The 18272-nt window shown below is 46.1% G+C and overlaps 1 protein-coding gene across 1 annotated transcript in view; it reads left to right on the forward strand.

Moving 5' to 3' along the window:
• Window positions 1-8820, forward strand: part of ARK2N (arkadia (RNF111) N-terminal like PKA signaling regulator 2N) — a 44579-nt gene extending 35759 nt beyond the window's left edge. The window contains exons 4-5 of the mRNA XM_056514108.1: window positions 2231-2357; window positions 5857-8820. Of these exons, the coding sequence (XP_056370083.1) occupies window positions 2231-2357; window positions 5857-6040 (311 nt within the window). The 3' untranslated portion in view covers window positions 6041-8820. The remainder of the gene's footprint in view (window positions 1-2230; window positions 2358-5856) is intronic.
• The last annotated feature ends 9452 nt before the right edge of the window (window positions 8821-18272 follow it).

Genomic DNA, 18272 nt, shown 5'->3' on the forward strand with positions numbered 1-18272 from the left:
TACCTCTAGGGATACTTTTTGGGGCTATTTAGGAGCTGGTTTGCTTTGCTCCTTTGCCAGACATTATCCTGTCAAGAAAATGAAGGGTGGTTAGGCATTAAAACAAGATACTATGGCCATCCCATTCCACCCCCTGCCATGGGCAGGGACACCTTCCATATCCCAGGTTGTTTCAAACCCTGTGCAGCCTGGCCTTGAACACTTCCAGGGATCCAGGGGCAGCCACAGCTGCTCTGGGCACCCTGTGCCAGGGTTTCCTCACCCTCATGGGGAAGAATTTCTCCTCAATGTCCAATCCAATCCTGCCCTCTGGCAATGTGAAGCCCCCAGCAAGTGAATCAAAGTCTTTGAGCACTTTAATTTCATGTTTCACAGTCTGCCCAGCCACTTCTATTAAATAAATACCCATGACCCACTTTTGGGCTTTCTGGCAGTCAGTGCTGTTTGCCAAGAAATGTTCAGCTGAACTGCAATGCTAGGAAGAGACTGTCTGGGCTATTAATTTGTTTTAAGTTAGTTGATAAATATTTTTTTGTCTTTTGAAGTGGAAACTCCTCCTTCAGGTACCTGGCAGCACATGTGTTTATTTTGCTTGATAATCCTAATCCAATTACCAAGAGTACTGACTTTCCAAAAACATGGCATACAGCATGGTCTCTGCTCCTACACAAGAGCTGCACAGGGACTGGGGACAAGGCATGCAGGGACAGGACACAGGCAATGGCTCCCAGTGCCAGAGGGCAGGGCTGGATGGGATATTGGGAAGGAATTGCTGGTGGGAGGGTGGGCAGGCCCTGGCACAGGGTGCCCAGAGCAGCTGTGGCTGCCCCTGGATCCCTGGCAGTGTCCAGGGCCAGGCTGGATGGGAATTGGAGCAGCCTGGGACAGTGGAAGGTGTCCCTGCCCGTGGCTGGGGGTGGACACTGGATAAGCTTTAAGGTCCCTTTCAACTCAAACCATCCAGTGATTCTTTTTGCTTGCATCTTTCCCACATGCCTAAAGCAGTCATTAGAAAGTTTCCCTGGCACTTGTTTCAAGTTTAATTTCTTCTCTCTGGTTCCTTTTAATCTTCCTGGGGGTATAATCAGTTCTGTGTTCACACACCTTTGAAATCCTGTGGATCATTATTGGTTCTCCTCCTCCTCTCATCTTTGACAAGGTGTCCACTCAATCTAGATACACATAAAATATTCACCTACTCTCAAATTTCCTGCTCAAAAAATTACTTTTCCTCTGTGTAGTACAGCTGAGCAAGTGGTTTTTCAGAAGTAGGTAGTATCAGCTGCTTCATGGCTGCCCAGCATCCCTCAGGCTAATGATAAAGAGAGACAGTGGAATTAATCATCTTCTCTTTTCCTGCAGAAAAAAAAAAAAAAAAAAAAAAAAAAAAAAAAAAAAAAAAGAGTAGAAGTTATATCTTTTAATTAATTGATTTTTCAAGAAATCTATTTTCTGTGAGAGAAATAATAATTTCGGCTGCTTTGTGTTTCCCATGGAAGTATTATCCTGTATGACTCAACACAGATTCACTAATTGGGGTGAAGAACCTTCTTAGCAGCACTTGGCAGAAAAGGCAAAAACATGCCACACTTGCTGTTAGTATTTAGAGGGGGCTTGTGGTTTGACTGACTGAAAAATTGGATGTCATTGAGGAACTCTAATAAAAAAAACCAGCACTGCTACATATGGGACTTAAGAAAACCCCTTTTCAAGTATTCATAATAATGTTAGAGCAGATGTATGAAGCAGCACTGACAGAAATTGATGGGTTTGCTGTGTTTTTTTGCTGAACAGCTTCCCTTGTTTTTTATTTAAAGAAATTAAATTAATTTTCCTTGATGTGTGGGATGTTTCTGTCCAGACTATAGGCTTTTTTTGTCATAGTATCATTCTGTTTGCTTGGATTGTTTCTTAATGTTGAAGAGGTTTAGGAACAGTCTAACTCTTAGCACTGTCATAATGTTTCAGCTGGAAATTCTAGTTGTTCTTGGTGCAACACTCAGACTTTGTTCAATTTGTGTGGCAGCACCATCACCAGACCTACTGACACTGGCTAAATCCAGTGGTTTTCCTGCATCAGATATGAATTATGAGTTGAAAAACTTGGTCTAAAGAGATTTTCTAATCTTGTTTGATTTTTTGTAAGGTTGAGAAACTCCTTTTCCTTGCTGATTTCTGAGTCATGTAATCTGTTAAACACTGTCTGCATTTTCATTTTCCCCTTCTCTAGGTCATTTGGATCCAGGCTTCCTTGCAGGTGACAAAACCTGTTGTGGCAATGCCCAGGCCAATGAAGAAATTAGCATTGCCTCTTCTGACAGTGAAGTGGAGATTGTTGGAGTTCAGGAACATGCCAGGTATGATTTACCAAAATCAATAAAGAAAGAACTGCTGGCCTTCACTTCTGTAGTTATCCATCCATGAGTGATGCCCAAAAGGCAGCAAATGTTGCACTTTTTTTTTTTTTTTTTTTTTTTTTCTGTTTTGTTGGTCATGATTTTCTTTAGAAAATTACCAACTTGATAGTTATTCAGATTAAAGTCATGAGTCAATATCAAATATTATCTGGCTAAAGATGTGTAGTATAGAAATACCAATATGAGATACTAAATGTACATATATCAGAAATACAGATTTTAAAGGAAGACGTGAGTATGCAAGTAACTAAGTGAAAATCTTTATGTAAATTCATGTTTCATTTCAATATATTAAGTTTTTTTATCAGCTTCCACTTTATTTCTTAAACAGTAGGGGTAAAAAAAATACATTTTTTCTATGTCTAATGTCATTAGATATCCCCTTTTGGTTAAAAATCAGATAATTTTGAATGTTGAGTTTATTTAAAGATTCAAGAGAGGTCAAAGCAGGTGAGGGTAACAGTGCCAGAGATTTCTCTCTCAGTCAGAAACCTGTGCAGCTTTTGATGTTATTCTTCCTCTTTAGTCTGTGGTCTTTCCTTGGCTTAAAATATTATGAAACAGTTGAACAAAACCAACATTTTCTAATAGTGTGGAGTGTGAATTTAGTGGAATATAACCGAGTTAAAACAGTACATAGATGAGCTCCTTCCAAAATTTTCTGCTGCCTAGTGGATGCTCTTGAAGACAGAAGAGGGGTGTGAGGAACACAGAACAGAATTCCTTGTCCCTTCACTGTATCTTTCTTGAGGAAAGAAGAAGGAAGATGTGCAGGACCCAGTTTCCCAGGCAGGAAAGTTCATGGATAATACAGGCACAGCCCAGTGCTTTTGGGTGTGAAAAAAATTTTCAGGTCCAGAAAGGGGATTTAGTCTTAGGTTTTAGAGCAGTGGGAAAGTCCTTGCATGACCAACTCTTTTGGAAGATGGTAATTCCTTAGGAAGCAGCTCTGGCTGTTTATGCAGCAGAACCCAGGGCTTGGAGGGTCTTTGTGCTGATGGTGAGGGGTGTGGATTCACCCTCCAGCACTGGCTGGTGTAAATCTGTGCAGCACTGCACATAGGACCCTTTGCCTCTGTCTGCTCTTTGCAAGCTTTCCATGCTGCTGCCTGGATAATTCTCACCCTTGATGGGAATGGAAGCCTGAGCTAAATGCAGAGCTGCTGTTTAAATTGAGTTTTAGTAGATATGGACTGAAATAATTTCAACAAATCAGACTAAAAGCACTTTTCTGTGCTTTGCTTTATTCCTGTACCCATCTCCCATAGACCAGTGTTTACTGCCTCCCTTGAATACTCACTCACACATTTCAGTTGTTTGAATCCTATTTAGAATTTTATTTCTCTGCAGGTCTAGGCTTGCAGTTATGAAGTTATCTTCAAATGCACCTTTTAGTCCCATTATGAAGTGTTGATGGGCTTCTGACAGGGTTGTCATTTGGACAAGGGTTAGGTTTTTGATCAGTATTTTCTGCATGCTTAGTTAGTGTGGTGTTTGGATCCTGGTTTTTATCACACTCCCTATTCCATGTCATCGTTGGGCTGGTGTGAGTTGTGACACCCTGGAGTTTGTCCATCATTTGTAGTTATTTAGATTCTTAGTGCTTAGTGAATTAGTGCTGTATCTCATTCTGGGATATTCTTTAGCATCTACTTAAGACACCAAGTAATTTTTTTCAGTTTGTTGAATTTTTTGTAGATTTTTTTTTTTACATTGTGCATGCATATAAACCAGTTTTCATCTAGTTTTTCCTAGGAGGTTTTTTGGGGTTTTTATTGCCTTTACTTAGCTTCAGATTAGAAGCATCTTCCCTGAGTTCATGTTTGACTGAACATTTCGATGTTGCTTGTTTGTGTGACTAGTTTGAGGATAAACACTTTTATTTTTCTGTGGTACTTTTCTGTGAGATAATTTACAGCTTGGTTTTCGTCACCTTCAGGAAGAAAAGTTTGTCTTGGCTTTGCCTAAACACTGAGGATTTAGAATGGTGCACCACAGTCCCTGAGACCAAGCATCATATTTAATTTCCTCTGCCTACAAGCTTTTCTTGCCAGTTATGCTTAAAAATATTTCTCCTTAATATAAAGCTTTAAAAGAAAATATCCTGTACATTTGTTAGAGTTCCAGAGTCTTGTTGCTAATTCTTTGTAGATGTATAGTTTAACTATGTGTTTTTATGACTGAAGAAGTAGTAAAAGAGCCATTCTGAATATCACAGCTAAACCTAAGCAGTGTATCTGAGAAGGCAATGAGACATTTATATTCAGAGAAGTTACAGCTCAGAGAATGAGATTTTTAATTTTATTTTGTGAAACTCCAACCAGAACCAAGAGAGCTGAGCATCACTTAAGTAGTTTTGGAGAAAATAAATAGCACAGACTTGAATTGGAATAAATAAAATGTAAATGTCAGGGATATTTGATCAGTGCAGGAAATTTGAGTTCCCAAAATACATGTGCCTTCGCAAAGAAATGGGAAAAAAGTTACCAGAGCAGCCAGAAACTTCGTGTTTATCCATGCAGCTACAGCCACCACCAGTGTTTACAGGAACAAAACAATTTTTAGAGCACTAGATATCAAGTTTTATTAGTGCCTGTGTAGGATTTACAGCTGGAAATCAAGTGATCATCCAAAAGCCTCTAGTAAATTCCTGTCATCACTTCATCATACACAAAATTATTCTACCTTTCCTTTTGCATTTTTTTTTCTAATTGCTCTTAACTTGTGCTTCACTTGTCATGTAGCTACTGTGGATATAATGGGTAAAAATGCTGTGTGAATAGGTACCTGTGTATTGTGCTTCAGCAGGGCACTGGAGCCTTATCTTCAAATGCACCTTTTAGTCTCATTGTCTGTAGTCACTTAAAGCTTAAATGTTTTGCTGAAGTGAGGCTGAATTGTTGTCAGTGAGCATTTCCAGCGTGTTTGTAATTTTCAGTTTAAAAGACCAAAACGAAAAAAAATCAGATGTAACAGCTGTAATAACATAATTAGCAAGATCTCTTTTGCTATTATTGTAATGAAAGTATTGTTACCTCCTTGTTTTAATATGGCCTTGATTTAATGCAATGTAGCAATCAGTGGCCTCACTTAAAATTTTTCACTTTTAAAAAGTCCAATGGGTAAACCTGCATCAGGAAACTGTGCATGGTACTACACATGGGGGCAAGCTTCCTCAAGATCCTTGGGATCTATGCACATTTTTTTTAAGGAAGGTTACATTACACCCACTGGCATTCCTTTAGAATAAATTAATCCCCACCAAATCCCCCAAATTTAAATTTAGCTTTGCTCACTGGGTGCTTGAGACACCGCAAGTGGCGAATCCTGTCTGGAGAGGGGAGTGCTCACCAGGTAGTGATCACACCCTGGAGGTGGGGATGTGGCTGAGCTGAGCAGCATCCCTGACCCTGTGTGTGTGTCCCTCTGCTCTCTGCAGGTGTGTGCATCCCAGGGGAGGCGTGATCCAGAGCGTGTCCTCCTGGAAGCGCGGCTCGCCCTTCGGCAGCGCCCAGCCCGCGCAGCCATGGACAGCAGTGGCTCCCCAGCAGAACTGGTCCTCGCCCCCAGAGGTGGTGGACCTCACTCTGGACGAGGACACCAGGCGCAAATACCTCCTGTAACTCCGTGTCACTGTGCTCTGCCCCCTGCCCTCGCTGGCACAGCAGCTCAGTGGTTCAGCCGTCACCTCCGGAGGCCCCGTCCTTGGCACCGTGAAACCCGAACCCGCCGTGGATCCACAGGAATGTAGTCTGAGCTCAGTATCTCTTCCAATGGTTTTGCCTTCTCCAGGGAGGATTCCTGCCCAGAATTCACAGCACCAAGTTTAAAGCACGTCTGCAGTTACTAACGTGTGCGTGTGTCTCTAACGAAATAACCGCGTGCACGCCCACGTCCTCCCGGCTCCAGGGCATTTTTAATTTATCAGTATCTTGAGTTTGTTCATAGAACTTAGTGTGTTGCTGTGTGAGCATCGATGATTTTGAGAAATGCTGTGTCCTCACTGATTTCAGCGGAACTGGGGGGGGTATCCCAACACTTCCAAAATTTGGGCCAGGAGTATTTTTTTTACCCCAGATGATTTGGTTACGTTACCAGCAGGAGGGATTGTCTTTAATGCAAATGGCCCGTAACAAATGCACTGAACAGCTTTTAATTAAAATGTTTTTATTTTCAATGTAATTTATAGTTTATACTCTTCAGTGCTGAGTCTTCTGTCTACTTGACTACTGTGTTTTCACTGGTCAATTCCCACAGCTTGGAATGGCTAAAATAGTAGTAGTAGTGACTTAGGAACAGCTGAACATTGCAAAAGCACAGGAAAAGTTAATACAAAGGCTGAGCATCCCTCTTCTTTTTAATTATAGCTGAAATTTTCTAGTTTTCTCTAAATCTTGTCTGGAGTAGTTGAAGGAGAGGAATGAAATGTTTTACTCATAGTCCCCATCTCTACTGCTGCTTGTCCATGTCATTCACCATCTCAGAAAATAAAAAAAAATCCCAAGCAAATTCCAAAGCCCCAGCCTGGCAAAGGGCTGCTCTGCTGGGACCTGTTCCTGGAATTTGTGGGGCCACTCAAGTGCTTAAAACTCTGTCCTAAAAGATGTTGCAGGATCAGGGTCAAAAACTAAGGTTGTGGGTTTTAATTTTTATTTTATTTTTTTAATTAGTAATCTGCACCATTTCCCTGGTTTTCAATCACATCTCTCATGCTAGTTTTGGAAATACCAAGATTCAGGAAACATTTTCTACCAGAATATTTACCAAAATCAGGAACTACTCACTTTAGCAGGCTGCACTTTCTGTGGTGTATATGGAAATTCCTGCCCCTCATCTGTCTTTTTGAGCCTTTCCCAAGGCAAAAACCAAAGATTAGACTTTAACAAAATGATATTATTCACTTCACATGTCTACTGTGCAATTGAAACATTTCTTCATATTCCAGATGTTTCTATTGGGAATTTTGTACAGCTCTGCCATTAGATTTTTTACTATTTAAGGCTGAACGGGGGGGGGTCAGGGCGTGGGAAGTTCTTTCCTTTCATGTCAGCTGGTTTCAAAAATTTGTTTGGTAAATAAATAATTTTATCTGTGGGCAAAATAAAAAAACTTAGAATTACCTGTGTTGTCACACAAAGGAAAAACAGCCCAGCAGGGGGGTACAGTTAGTAATAAACATCTGTTTCTTCCATAAGCAGAACAGTTCATACTGCACTTTACAGAACAGCCAAGTAAGGATTGATATTCCCATTTCCAGCTTTCTAGAACACTGAACATAAATGTCTTGCATGGCCAGAAAAATACCTGTGGTGTTTTTTAGTGACCAATTCCTTTCTTTGGGAGGGAGGAAGGAGGGAGGGGAGCGTTTCCCTGTTGGCCCCACAGCAGGGAAAGGCCCCGTGCTGCTCTGCCCATCCTTTTTCCTCCTGTTCCCATCAGCTGTGGGCTCACAAACCTGCTGGAAAAGTAACTTTGGAACAACCACCTCCACTCCTGTGGCTGCTTCTTCCCGTTTCACAGAGTCTCCTGAAGATGGGTTGTGCAGAAAGCTGCAGGGACCCCGTTTGCAGCCCTCCCATGAAAGAAAATGCAAACTAGCTCTCCTTGTTTTCCAGTTTGTATATGATGTGACTTCCACATGTACATAAAGACAAATGCCTCCTAACCAAACTTCCTCCAACTGTGCACTGTGTTTGTTTAAACAGCTCATGTATGGTAGTCTGATACAGGTTTTCTTTTATTTAAAACACTATGTTATTTTCTCTTAAAAAAATTTCAAGGCTAGTGATCTGAAAAACACAATCACTGGATATAGGTAGGTAGGAAATGGTTTGGTTTTTTTTTTTTTTTTTCTTTTTTTTTTTTTTTTTTTTTTTTTTTTTTTTTAAACTTCTGTGTTTTAAAAAGAGCAAAAATGTGCCTGGGTGGTTTTTGCTCTTCTCAGTGGGAAAGATAAAAGTTAGCCATTGTATGGCTGAGAACCAATGCACTTGGGGCCTGGTCCAGAACCCACTGGGGTCGGTGAGGGGCTGCCCATCGACCTCAGTGTGCATTGGCTCGAGCCCTTCAGGGTTTAGCAGTTTTCCTGAATTGCTGGAGTATGAACTTGGAATCTTCTATAGTGAAGACAAATCATTGCTCGGAATATAAATGTTTGAAACACGCGGCTCTAGTTAAAAATAAAATCTGATTCCTCTCAACACTCACTATTTAGTTCTCATTTTCCATCTAGTATTTAATGGTCTTTGGAGAGAAATAATAATAAAACAGAGTGTTATATATATATATAAATATATATATTTTTGGTGCAAGATGAGACCTTCTGTTTTTTGAAACAAGTCTGTAGCATAAAGGTTAAACTATTTTAAGATGAAATAAAATAGAGTGTATTATTTAAACAATATCAATTCGTTGGGTTTTTTTTTCTTCCACTTCCATCATGTCACATCTCCGAATTAAATCTGTAAATTCTGTTACACCTACAGTTACAGTTGGGAGTTACAGGGTTACAGTTGCTGAAATTCAGCATGTTTCTTGCTGTAACACATTTAAATTTTGCACATCCAGAATGTTGAAGTGATTTCCTGGCTGCAAAACCTTCCTTTTATCCCGGACCAGGGCAGCACCAACACTTCTCCCTGTCGTGTTGGTGCCAGGGGCTGTGCAGGTGCCAGTGGTGAGTGGCTGCTGCCCGTCACAGAACACCAGGACAGTTTGGTTTGGATTGGAAGGGACCTTAAAGATTGTCTCATTCCACCCCTGCCATGGGCAGGGACACCTTCCACTGTCCCAGGCTGCTCCAATTCCCATCCAGCCTGGCCTTGGGCACTGCCAGGGATCCAGGGGCAGCCACAGCTGCTCTGGGCACCCTGTGCCAGGGCCTGCCCACCCTCCCACCAGCAATTCCTTCCCAATATCCCATCCAGCCCTGCCCTCTGGCACTGGGAGCCATTGCCTGTGTCCTGTCCCTGCATGCCTTGTCCCCAGTCCCTGTGCAGCTCTCCTGGAGCCCCTTCAGGCCCTGGCAGGGGCTCTGAGCTCTCCCTGGAGCTTCTCTTGTGCAGCTGAGCACCCCCAGCTCTGCCAGCCTGGCTCCAGAGCAGAGGGGCTCCAGCCCTGCGAGTATTTTTGTCACCCTCCTCTGCACTGGCTGCAGCAGCTCCACGTCCTCCCTGTTTTGGGCTCGTTGTGCCCTGCAGAATCCCTTGCAGGGATGCAGTTTCAGCACAGCCTCCACCTCCTCACACACCTGAGTCCTTCAGCTGTCTGAGCAACCTCCCCACCGTTATTTCTCTGACTGCATCCCCCTGTCCCATCCTCCCAGACATCTTCTGCTGGTCAGTGAGACTGTTTGACTCAGAGGCTGCTACAGGGCAGGTCCTCTCTGAGCCAGGGGTCTGGTGCCAGGGTGGGCTGTGTTCAGAGAACCACAAAATTGTATCAGGGAATTTGGAGCCACAGGTAAAGAGGAGGATGGTAAAGCACAACTGCAGTGTGCTGAACTTGGGGTCCTGCTGCCTGCCAGCCCCCTCACAGGCAAAATGGAAAAGGGAATATGAATAATAATTATAATTCTGTACATTTCCAGTGGTTTACTTGTATTTATTACAAGAAAAAGCTCTCAGTGCAAATCAGGGAGGCCATTTATCCATATATTTTAAGTGCCAATATGGATAGTGAAGGTAAAGTGAGTTGGTTTTCACCCTCACCAAGTCCTTGGCATTTGTGGCATCTGAAAATATGAATTCTGGGCCTGGTGGTTATTGCAGAGGTGGGCAACAGTCTCAGATTTAATTTTGTGTTTATCAGCAGCTGAGGGAGAACAGAGCTGTAGTTCAGTGCAGATGTAGGAAGAGGACAGATAAAATATCTTCTAAATCTTTTCTTTATCACCAAGAGATACCCAGAATCTATAGGCTTCAGGTACACTGAACTGAAAGCTTAAAATTCCTCCTGTGGCCTTTGGCACTTCCTTATGTAGGAGCCACTTGACTTTGTGGGAATTGTTATTCTGGGGCAACACAAAAACTGATCAAAACTACCCAAAACCAGATTTAATTTTTTTGTATTTTGTTTTTCCCAGTGAATTAGTTGCAGTGCAGATTAATTTTGTGGCTGGAATTTTGGCTTGCCTGCCTTGGAATGAAGACTGAAAGGGTTGTGCTAAGTGGATTAGCTGCTCAGTTCCCTGGAGAACCTGTAAATGGTGTTCTTTGCTGAAGGCATCACCTCCCTTGGCTGAAATACTACCAGTTTTGCCTCTCCTTGTTGGGGCTGTCATCCCTGATTGTCAGCTGCTGTGGCTTTCTCTCCAGAGCAGGGATGCAGTTTCCCTTCTGTCTGTGCAGGCAGGGAGCAGAATGCCTGCAAAATGCAAACTTGGGATGGACAAACCCTGCATTTACTGACAATTTAGTGCAAATAAGGTGAAATCCTCTTGTTACTGATGCTAAAGGGCAGCAAGGATCCAACCCATGCCCTCCCCCCAGTCTATATCTTGAGTTTTTGAAAAGCAAATGCAATCCCAAGAGTCCTGAGGACTGCTGATTCACAAATGCCCCTTGGAAGTTTTCTCATGGATCTGGTTAGTCATCTGGATTTGCAGTTCAGTTTAAAATTAGAATTGAGTGCCAGCCACTGGGAAGGAAACATCTTTCAGACAGTCTCAGGGCAAAGCTGGAGTGGGCAGGGGGAAAGCTGTCTGGAAGTTTAATTTCAGATAATTTTTTACACTTACTCGCTGCTTTGGGTCAATCCAGGGCAGCCACATCAGAGCGGGGAAAACAAACCAGAGGCCTCTGTCAAGTTCATTTTCCATTGCTGTGGGTGCTGTGAATGGAGCACAGCCCTGGAGCCTGGCTGGTGCCTCTGCTGCAGCTGAGGAGTGCATTTGCTTTGTCCCTGGTGGTCAGCGACCCCCAAACCTCTCCTGTTCTGTTTCCTCCAGACCCTTGTGTGTCTTACTTCAAACTTGAAATTGCTGAACTCCAGTGAGCCCCAATGTCAGGCCAATCACAGAATTATTTGGGTTAGAAGGGACCTTAAGGCTCATCCCGTTCCATCCTCTGCCACGGGCAAGGACACCTTCCACTGTCCCAGGTTCTCCAACCCCATCCATCCTTGGGCACTGCCAGGGATCCAGGGGCAGCCACAGCTGCTCTGGAAAACCTGTGCCAGGGCCTCCCCACCTTCAGAGAGAACAATTTCTCCCCAAAATCCCAATATTCTTGTCCATTTAAAGCCATTGCCTGTGTCCTGTCCCTGCATGCCTTGTCCCCAGTCCCTGTGCAGCTCTCCTGGAGCCCCTTCAGGCCCTGGCAGGGGCTCTGAGCTCTCCCTGGAGCTTCTCTTCTCCTGGGGAACATAACAAGACCAGAATACAAAACCACAATGAACAAGCCCTAATAAAAAGGGGATAATTTCAAAAATAACCTCACAACCTGTCTCAGACAAGTGGAAAATGCTGTTTGGTTCAACCCATCCCCCCCAGGAGACCTCCACACCTCCAAAGCATTTTCTGTGGTTGGGATGCCATGAAAACAAAGTCTCAGGCCATTAAACACCCCATCCCACTCACACACCATCCCACTGATGAATCCTTGACTCCTTGGACAATCTCTTTCCTCCACCTGCTTGTCTAAAGGAATTAGGGAAATATTTAAAGCAGTCCCCACAATGAAGGGAGTGAGCTTTCCATGAGGGGCTGAGCTCCCTGGCAGTCAAAAGAGTCTTATTTTAATGCTTTATTTTCCTGGGAAGCAGCAGAATTGCATACTACAGCCAAGTTTTTGGAGGGGTGGTGCAGCACTCCCTCAACCTTCAATGGCCAGTGCAAGGTCTTGCCCTGGACCAGCATTGCCAGCCTGTCCAGGGGTATAGAAAAACCTAAAATGCCCTTAAAGTTATCCAAAATTCTCCAAAACTAGCTTTACATCTGCATCTTCTCCTTCCCTGTGCCCCAGGGATAAATCCCTTTAATTCCTGGAGCTCCAGGCTTGGCTCAGCCTGCTCCCAACCCCACAGAAAGGCTGGGGAGGGGTGGTGGGTGGGGGTGAGGGCTCTCAGCAGCATCCTTTTTGCAAGGGAGGCAATAACAATGATTTTTACTGCAGTTTGGCCACTGATATTTTCTCTCAGGAAGCCCTGGCTGGAAGCAGCCCCTGGGAAGGCACTAGATGGCACCAGAGCCAGAGGATACAGGATCTGGGCTGCTTTTCACCCTCCTCTGCATCCCCCAGAACGGGGAAAGTGCCCTTAAAAACAGGCAAAAGGGGTTCTGGATATGAAAAGACCAAATTTTTTTTTTTTTTTTTTAACTTTTCCTAAGGCTGCTGGACTCTGTTGCCTTGGTAAGACCCTGTCTACTCAGTCAGCATCCATCCCAAGGCAGGGAAAAGAGCAAAAGAAATCAAATCATCTGGATGGAATATTGAAATTAAATTAACCAGTGATTTTGAGGTAATTAACCACTGATGAGTCTTTTCTCCAGAAAATAAACCCAGGATCTGGGAATGTGGACAGGGGTGGCTGACCTTGCCTTATTTTTGGTTATTGCAAACCAAGGAGCTGGTTTCATAAATAAATCAGTACAATGTCCTTGATTAGTGGCAGGATTTGTGGGATTTTGCACCAAAGCATGTTTCCAGGAGAGGGATTTCCTTTCTCCACAATTCCTGCATGGTCATGGTTGCATCCCAAAGCTGCTGCTGCAGGGAGCTGGTGGGATACTGGGATGGGCAGAACATGGTGGGGAACCAAGGAAAACACACCAAAACCTCTGCTCCCCGAAAAAAGGGCAGGATGGAGGAGAAAGGATGAATCTGGGGCCATTCTGCTTGAAACAGGGTGATGTGGCACATCCTAAAGCCCATTCCTGCCCTTGCCTTATGGAGGCAATAATGAGCATTGTGAGCTTGAAACTCGAATTGAAAGGAAGAATTCAATCAGCCCCAATGTCCCACTTTGGACTCAATGCAGGGAATTTCACCAGCTCCCATTTTGCACCAAATACCACGAGTCAGAAAAACCTCAGCTTTGCTTTGTCATCTGCTGCACCCAAATGGAGAATGAAATTCCTCTATGAAAAATAATCATTTTTGGCAAAATGTTAAGATTCAAATGGGGCATCATAGACTCATTGAATTGCTTTAGTTGGAAAAGCCCTCTGAGACCATCAAGTGGAACCATTCCCCCAGCACAGCCAAGGCCACCACTGCCCCATGTCCCCAAATGCCACATCCACATGGCTTTTAAATCCCTCCAGGGATGGGGGCTCCAACACTGCCCTCTGAACAGCCTGTTCTGATGCCTGACCACCCTTTTTGTCAAGATCTTTTTCCCAAATATCCACCCTCTCCAACTCTGCTGCACCTTGAGGCCGCTCCCTCTCCTCCTGTCCCTGTTCCCTGGGATAAGATCCCAAATCCCCCCGGCTGTCCCCTCCTGTCAGGGAGCTGTGCAGAGCCACAAGGTCCCCCCTGAGCCTCCTTTTCTCCAGGCTCAGCCCCTTTCCAGCTCCCTCAGCCTCTCCTGGGGCTCCAGCCCCTTCCCCAGCTCCGTCCCTGCCCTGGAATCATGACACTCATCCCTTGTGCTCCCTCATAAATGAGCTGGGGAGGGCTCTGGGTGTGTGCTGGGTTCCTTTGAGCTGCTGTGGGCTCCCAAAAATGCTCCTCTCAGGGAAAAAACACCTCCTGGGCCACATATCTAAAAAGGGCTATGGCAAAATGATTGCAAAGTGTTTCCTTTCTCTCCCTTTCTCTCCTCCCAAATGGTTGCTCTTTGGAGCTGAGGTTTTCACCCATTTTCTTATTTTTATCTCCACAAAACTGGAAAATTGAAATGCTGAAATATTGCTCTTTAATCAAATGCATAATCATTTTCTCTAGTTCATCTCTTTCTCTCTCTCTCTCTCTTTTTAAGTAAAGAAACAAGGTAAGAAGCTGAAGGAAAAAAAATTCTCAGGAAGGCAGAAAATAAAGCAGCAAAATAACCCAAGATTAAATGTCAGTGTAAAAAACCTCAAATAAATCCCTTCCAGTTCTGAGTCCCCACTTGGGTTTGGGTTGCTGTTGCTCCCAGGCATGGTACAATGGTATTTGCTGTAGAGATTTCCCCTCCTTTTTCACCCTTTCTCATCCATGTTGCCTTGAGTTTTTTTCACCATCACTTTTCCCTGGAGGTTCTCCAGTGCTGTTCCCCCAAGCCCTTTGTGCCTCCCCCACCTGAGACCCTCAGAGGTGCAGCCCAAATCATTCTGGGATTCCATAAAAAGACATCTGGGTGCTGTGAGATGTCCTTCTGGAGCAAGCCACAGGATCCAAAACTGCTGGATAAAGCCCTCACTGGGGGCTGTTCCACTGCCCTGACAGAGGCCAGCCAAAAAAAAAAAACCAAAAAAAACCCTAAATTTGAAGAAAAGTGACTCATCGTTTTTTGAGCCTATTGAAACCCTTCCCAAAGGGTTTCACCCAGCTTGGTTTTGCAGAGGTGGTGAAAGGCTGAAATTACTGAGGGCTTTGGGGTGGGCAGAGGGTGAGGAGGGCAAATCTTGCAGGTCTGGGAATTTTGGTCACCCTCAGACCTGCCCCAGGATGGAGCTGGCGTGTGGATCAGGACTCCCCAGCTGCCCTGTATCACATTTTAATTTCTGGATGTCTGTGTTGGGTTGATGTGGCCAGAAATGTGTATTCTATCACCACCTGCTGAAGACAGGTGGGGCAGTGATTCCTTATCTCCATGGCACACATTATCTGCTCATGGGCCATCTTTAAACCAGCTGGGCAATCATCTTTATCTTCCCACAGCCCATCCTCCCTCCAGGAGATATCTCCTGTTCATGGCCAGTGAGTCCCAGGGCATGACTGATAAAATTCCATCATCCCATGGGAGATGCTCCAGCCAGGGGAGGAGCCAAGCCTTTCCTACCCAGATAAAACTGACATTTTGGACACCAAGGCACCTTCTTTCCACTGGACTCCAGAGGAAATCCAGACCTTTCCACATCATCCCTGGAGCTTCAGAGGAAACTGCACCTTCTCCAGGAGCACTGCTGCAGCTGAACCACATCTGCCCCTGCAGGAGGATGCAGCCACCATTGAATGGGACTGTGCCAACACCCTGACTGACTGACGGGTGTCAGCTTGGATTCTGACTCTGGCAGGGCTGGGATTGTTCATTGTAATACTGCATTTCTATTTTAATTTCCTTAGTATAGAACTGTTATTCCTAATTCCCATATCTTTGCCTGAGAGCCCCTGAATTTCAAAATTATAATAATAATTTGGAGGAAGGGAGTTTACATTCTCCATTTCAAATAGAAGCTCCTGCCTTTATTGGCAGACACCTGTCCTTCCAACCAGGACAATGTCCTCCTGGATAAGGGGAGGATGTTTCCCTGTTCGAGGGGTGACCCCGCGGTCCTCGCTGCCTGCAGCACCCCCAAAACACCCCCCGTGCCACATGCGGCACCCCCGAGGCCAGAGATCATCCCGGTGGAGGGAATTCCAAGACTTTCAAGGACACCTTGGGGCAAAGGCGGGAGGATGCCCCGAAAAGGGGGCACCCAAAATCTGCGCTGCAGTTCGCCCGGGGGATGAGGCAGCCGGGGGCTAATTTTAACGTGAACCTGTGTCTCTGGAGTGCCAGCGGGGGATCGGGTGTCCCGGGAGGAGAGGGGAGGGGATGTGAGTGCGGACCCAAAGCCGCAGCGGCGGGGGCTGAGCCCCGTGAAATGCCCGGGACAGCTGCGGAGAGCCGGGGGCCACCGGAGCAGCTGCCTGGGCAACTGCGGCTGCTGGAGGGGTGGCCCGGGGCCAGCGGCCGTCTCAGGGGACCATGGAGGGGATGCCAGGGGGTTTCGTGGGGTCCCGGGACCCGTCCCGCAGTGGGGATGGGCAGCGGGAGGCACGGTGCGCATCCTTGTCTGATTCCCGCGGGATTTTTGTCGCTGAAGGAAGTGTCCCTCGGTCGGGTGTCTGTGACACAGCCGGCTCGACACCGCACCCGGGCGCTGGGGGGGATTTGCTGCTGCCCAAGGAGAACGGTGGGAAGTGGTTGTTTTTCCCTGACACAAACGGGGCTCAGGAAGCGTTTTATTACAGCATAAACATGGGAAATTAGATTAGACGGGATGTAAGGAAGAAGGTTTTTTCGGTGAGGGCGCTAAGGCGCTGGCACAGGGTGCCCAGAGCAGCTGTGGCTGCCCCTGGATCCCTGGCAGTGCCCAAGGCCAGGCTGGACAGGGTTTGGAGCAGCCTGGGACAGTGGAAAGTGTCCCTGCTCATGGTTTTAGACAAACTTTTCAAGCCCAAACCATTCCGGAATTCTAGTTAAAAAAGAAACAACAAATGTCGTTCTTTCCTTGGAAACATTAATGGTGTTGGGGCATCCCGTGCTGCCTGGCAGTGCTGAGCAATGCTCACGGTGACAGTCGGGGACAAAGCCCAGCCCTGCCAGGGCCAGGGCAGCCTCCTGCAGGCATCGAGCAGGGTAAGGCAGGACGGGAATCCGGGCTGAGGTGGAGTGGGATGGGCACTGGGAGGCAGCGCACACCTGGAACCCGTGCCGCCCCCATTTTTGGGGTGCTCGGAGCAGCAGTGACCGTGCCGAAAAAGACCCTTCTGGGTGGAGCTGCAGAAGGCTCTGGGGAGAGCTGGCAGCTCCCCCCGCGGATTAAATTAATCCTTCCCAGGCATCTGCACCGGGACTGGGATGGGTGAAGAAGGGGTTACACAGATTCAGGTTACTACGCGCACGTTTTTATACAGATGGGGAGAAAAAAACAAAACAAAACAACAACAACAAAAAAACCCAGCTCCCCCTCCCTCTCCCTCGAACAACAAACCCACAAACCCGGCCCAATGCCATAATCCAGGCGGACAAATCCATCGCACATCCGCGTCCGGAGGCTGCCGGGCGCCTAAACCTGCCAGATGCACGGGATGGATAAGGCTAAGCGGGGATTAAGGGGGCTCCCCACGGCGGGACGGCGGGGGGACGGGGGCAAAAGGAAAAAAAAATCAGCCTGGGCAGGGTGGGAAGGCCATGGAAAAGTCGTTTTGCAGCGGAGGGAAATGATTCCCTGGATCCTGCGCTTTGACAGAAATCCCTCCTGCACAACGGGGCTTCTGCCCTCCATTAAAACAGTTTTAAATCGAGATGAGCGTCTGTTTGGGGTATTTTCTGGGGGCGTTAATCGGCATTCTTTAGACTGGGGGTGTTGGTTACACCAGCAGGTGGGTGGCTCCGAGCTCCCATGGGATTCCAGGGCTCTCCACACCCCTCCAGGCTTGGCCAGAGCCATTTCAGGTCAGCGGTGCCCCAACGGATAAATTCTGTCAGAAAGTGGGGCGAGGACACAATAGGCCACTGTGTCACCAGCAGGGAGGAGAGAGGGACAGGGATGGGGACAGGGACAAGCCACCAGTGTCTCTAATTCTGGCATGGCCTGAGGTGGATTTCCCGAGTGCCACGAAGAGGGAGGGATGTGTGCTCAAAACTGCAACCCACTGTTGTGTGGGATGTGGGAGAGGGCAGGGGCCGTGGGTGGAGCGAGATGTGTGTGTGTGCACACCTGTGGGATGTGAGTGTGAGCCCTGAGTATGTACAGGATGGATGGATGGATGGATGGATGGATAGATGGATGGATGATGGATGGATGGATGATAGATGGATGGATGGATGATGGATGGATGGATGATGGATGGATGGGTGATAGATGGATGGATGGATGGATGGATGGATGGGTGATAGATGGATGGATGATGGATGGGTGGATGGGTGGATGGGTGGATGATGGATGGATGATGGATGGATGGATGATGGATGGATGAATGGATGGATGGCTGGATGATG

This window comes from Oenanthe melanoleuca, chromosome Z (assembly GCF_029582105.1).
Source record: "Oenanthe melanoleuca isolate GR-GAL-2019-014 chromosome Z, OMel1.0, whole genome shotgun sequence".
NCBI classification, from domain to species: Eukaryota; Metazoa; Chordata; class Aves; order Passeriformes; family Muscicapidae; genus Oenanthe; species Oenanthe melanoleuca.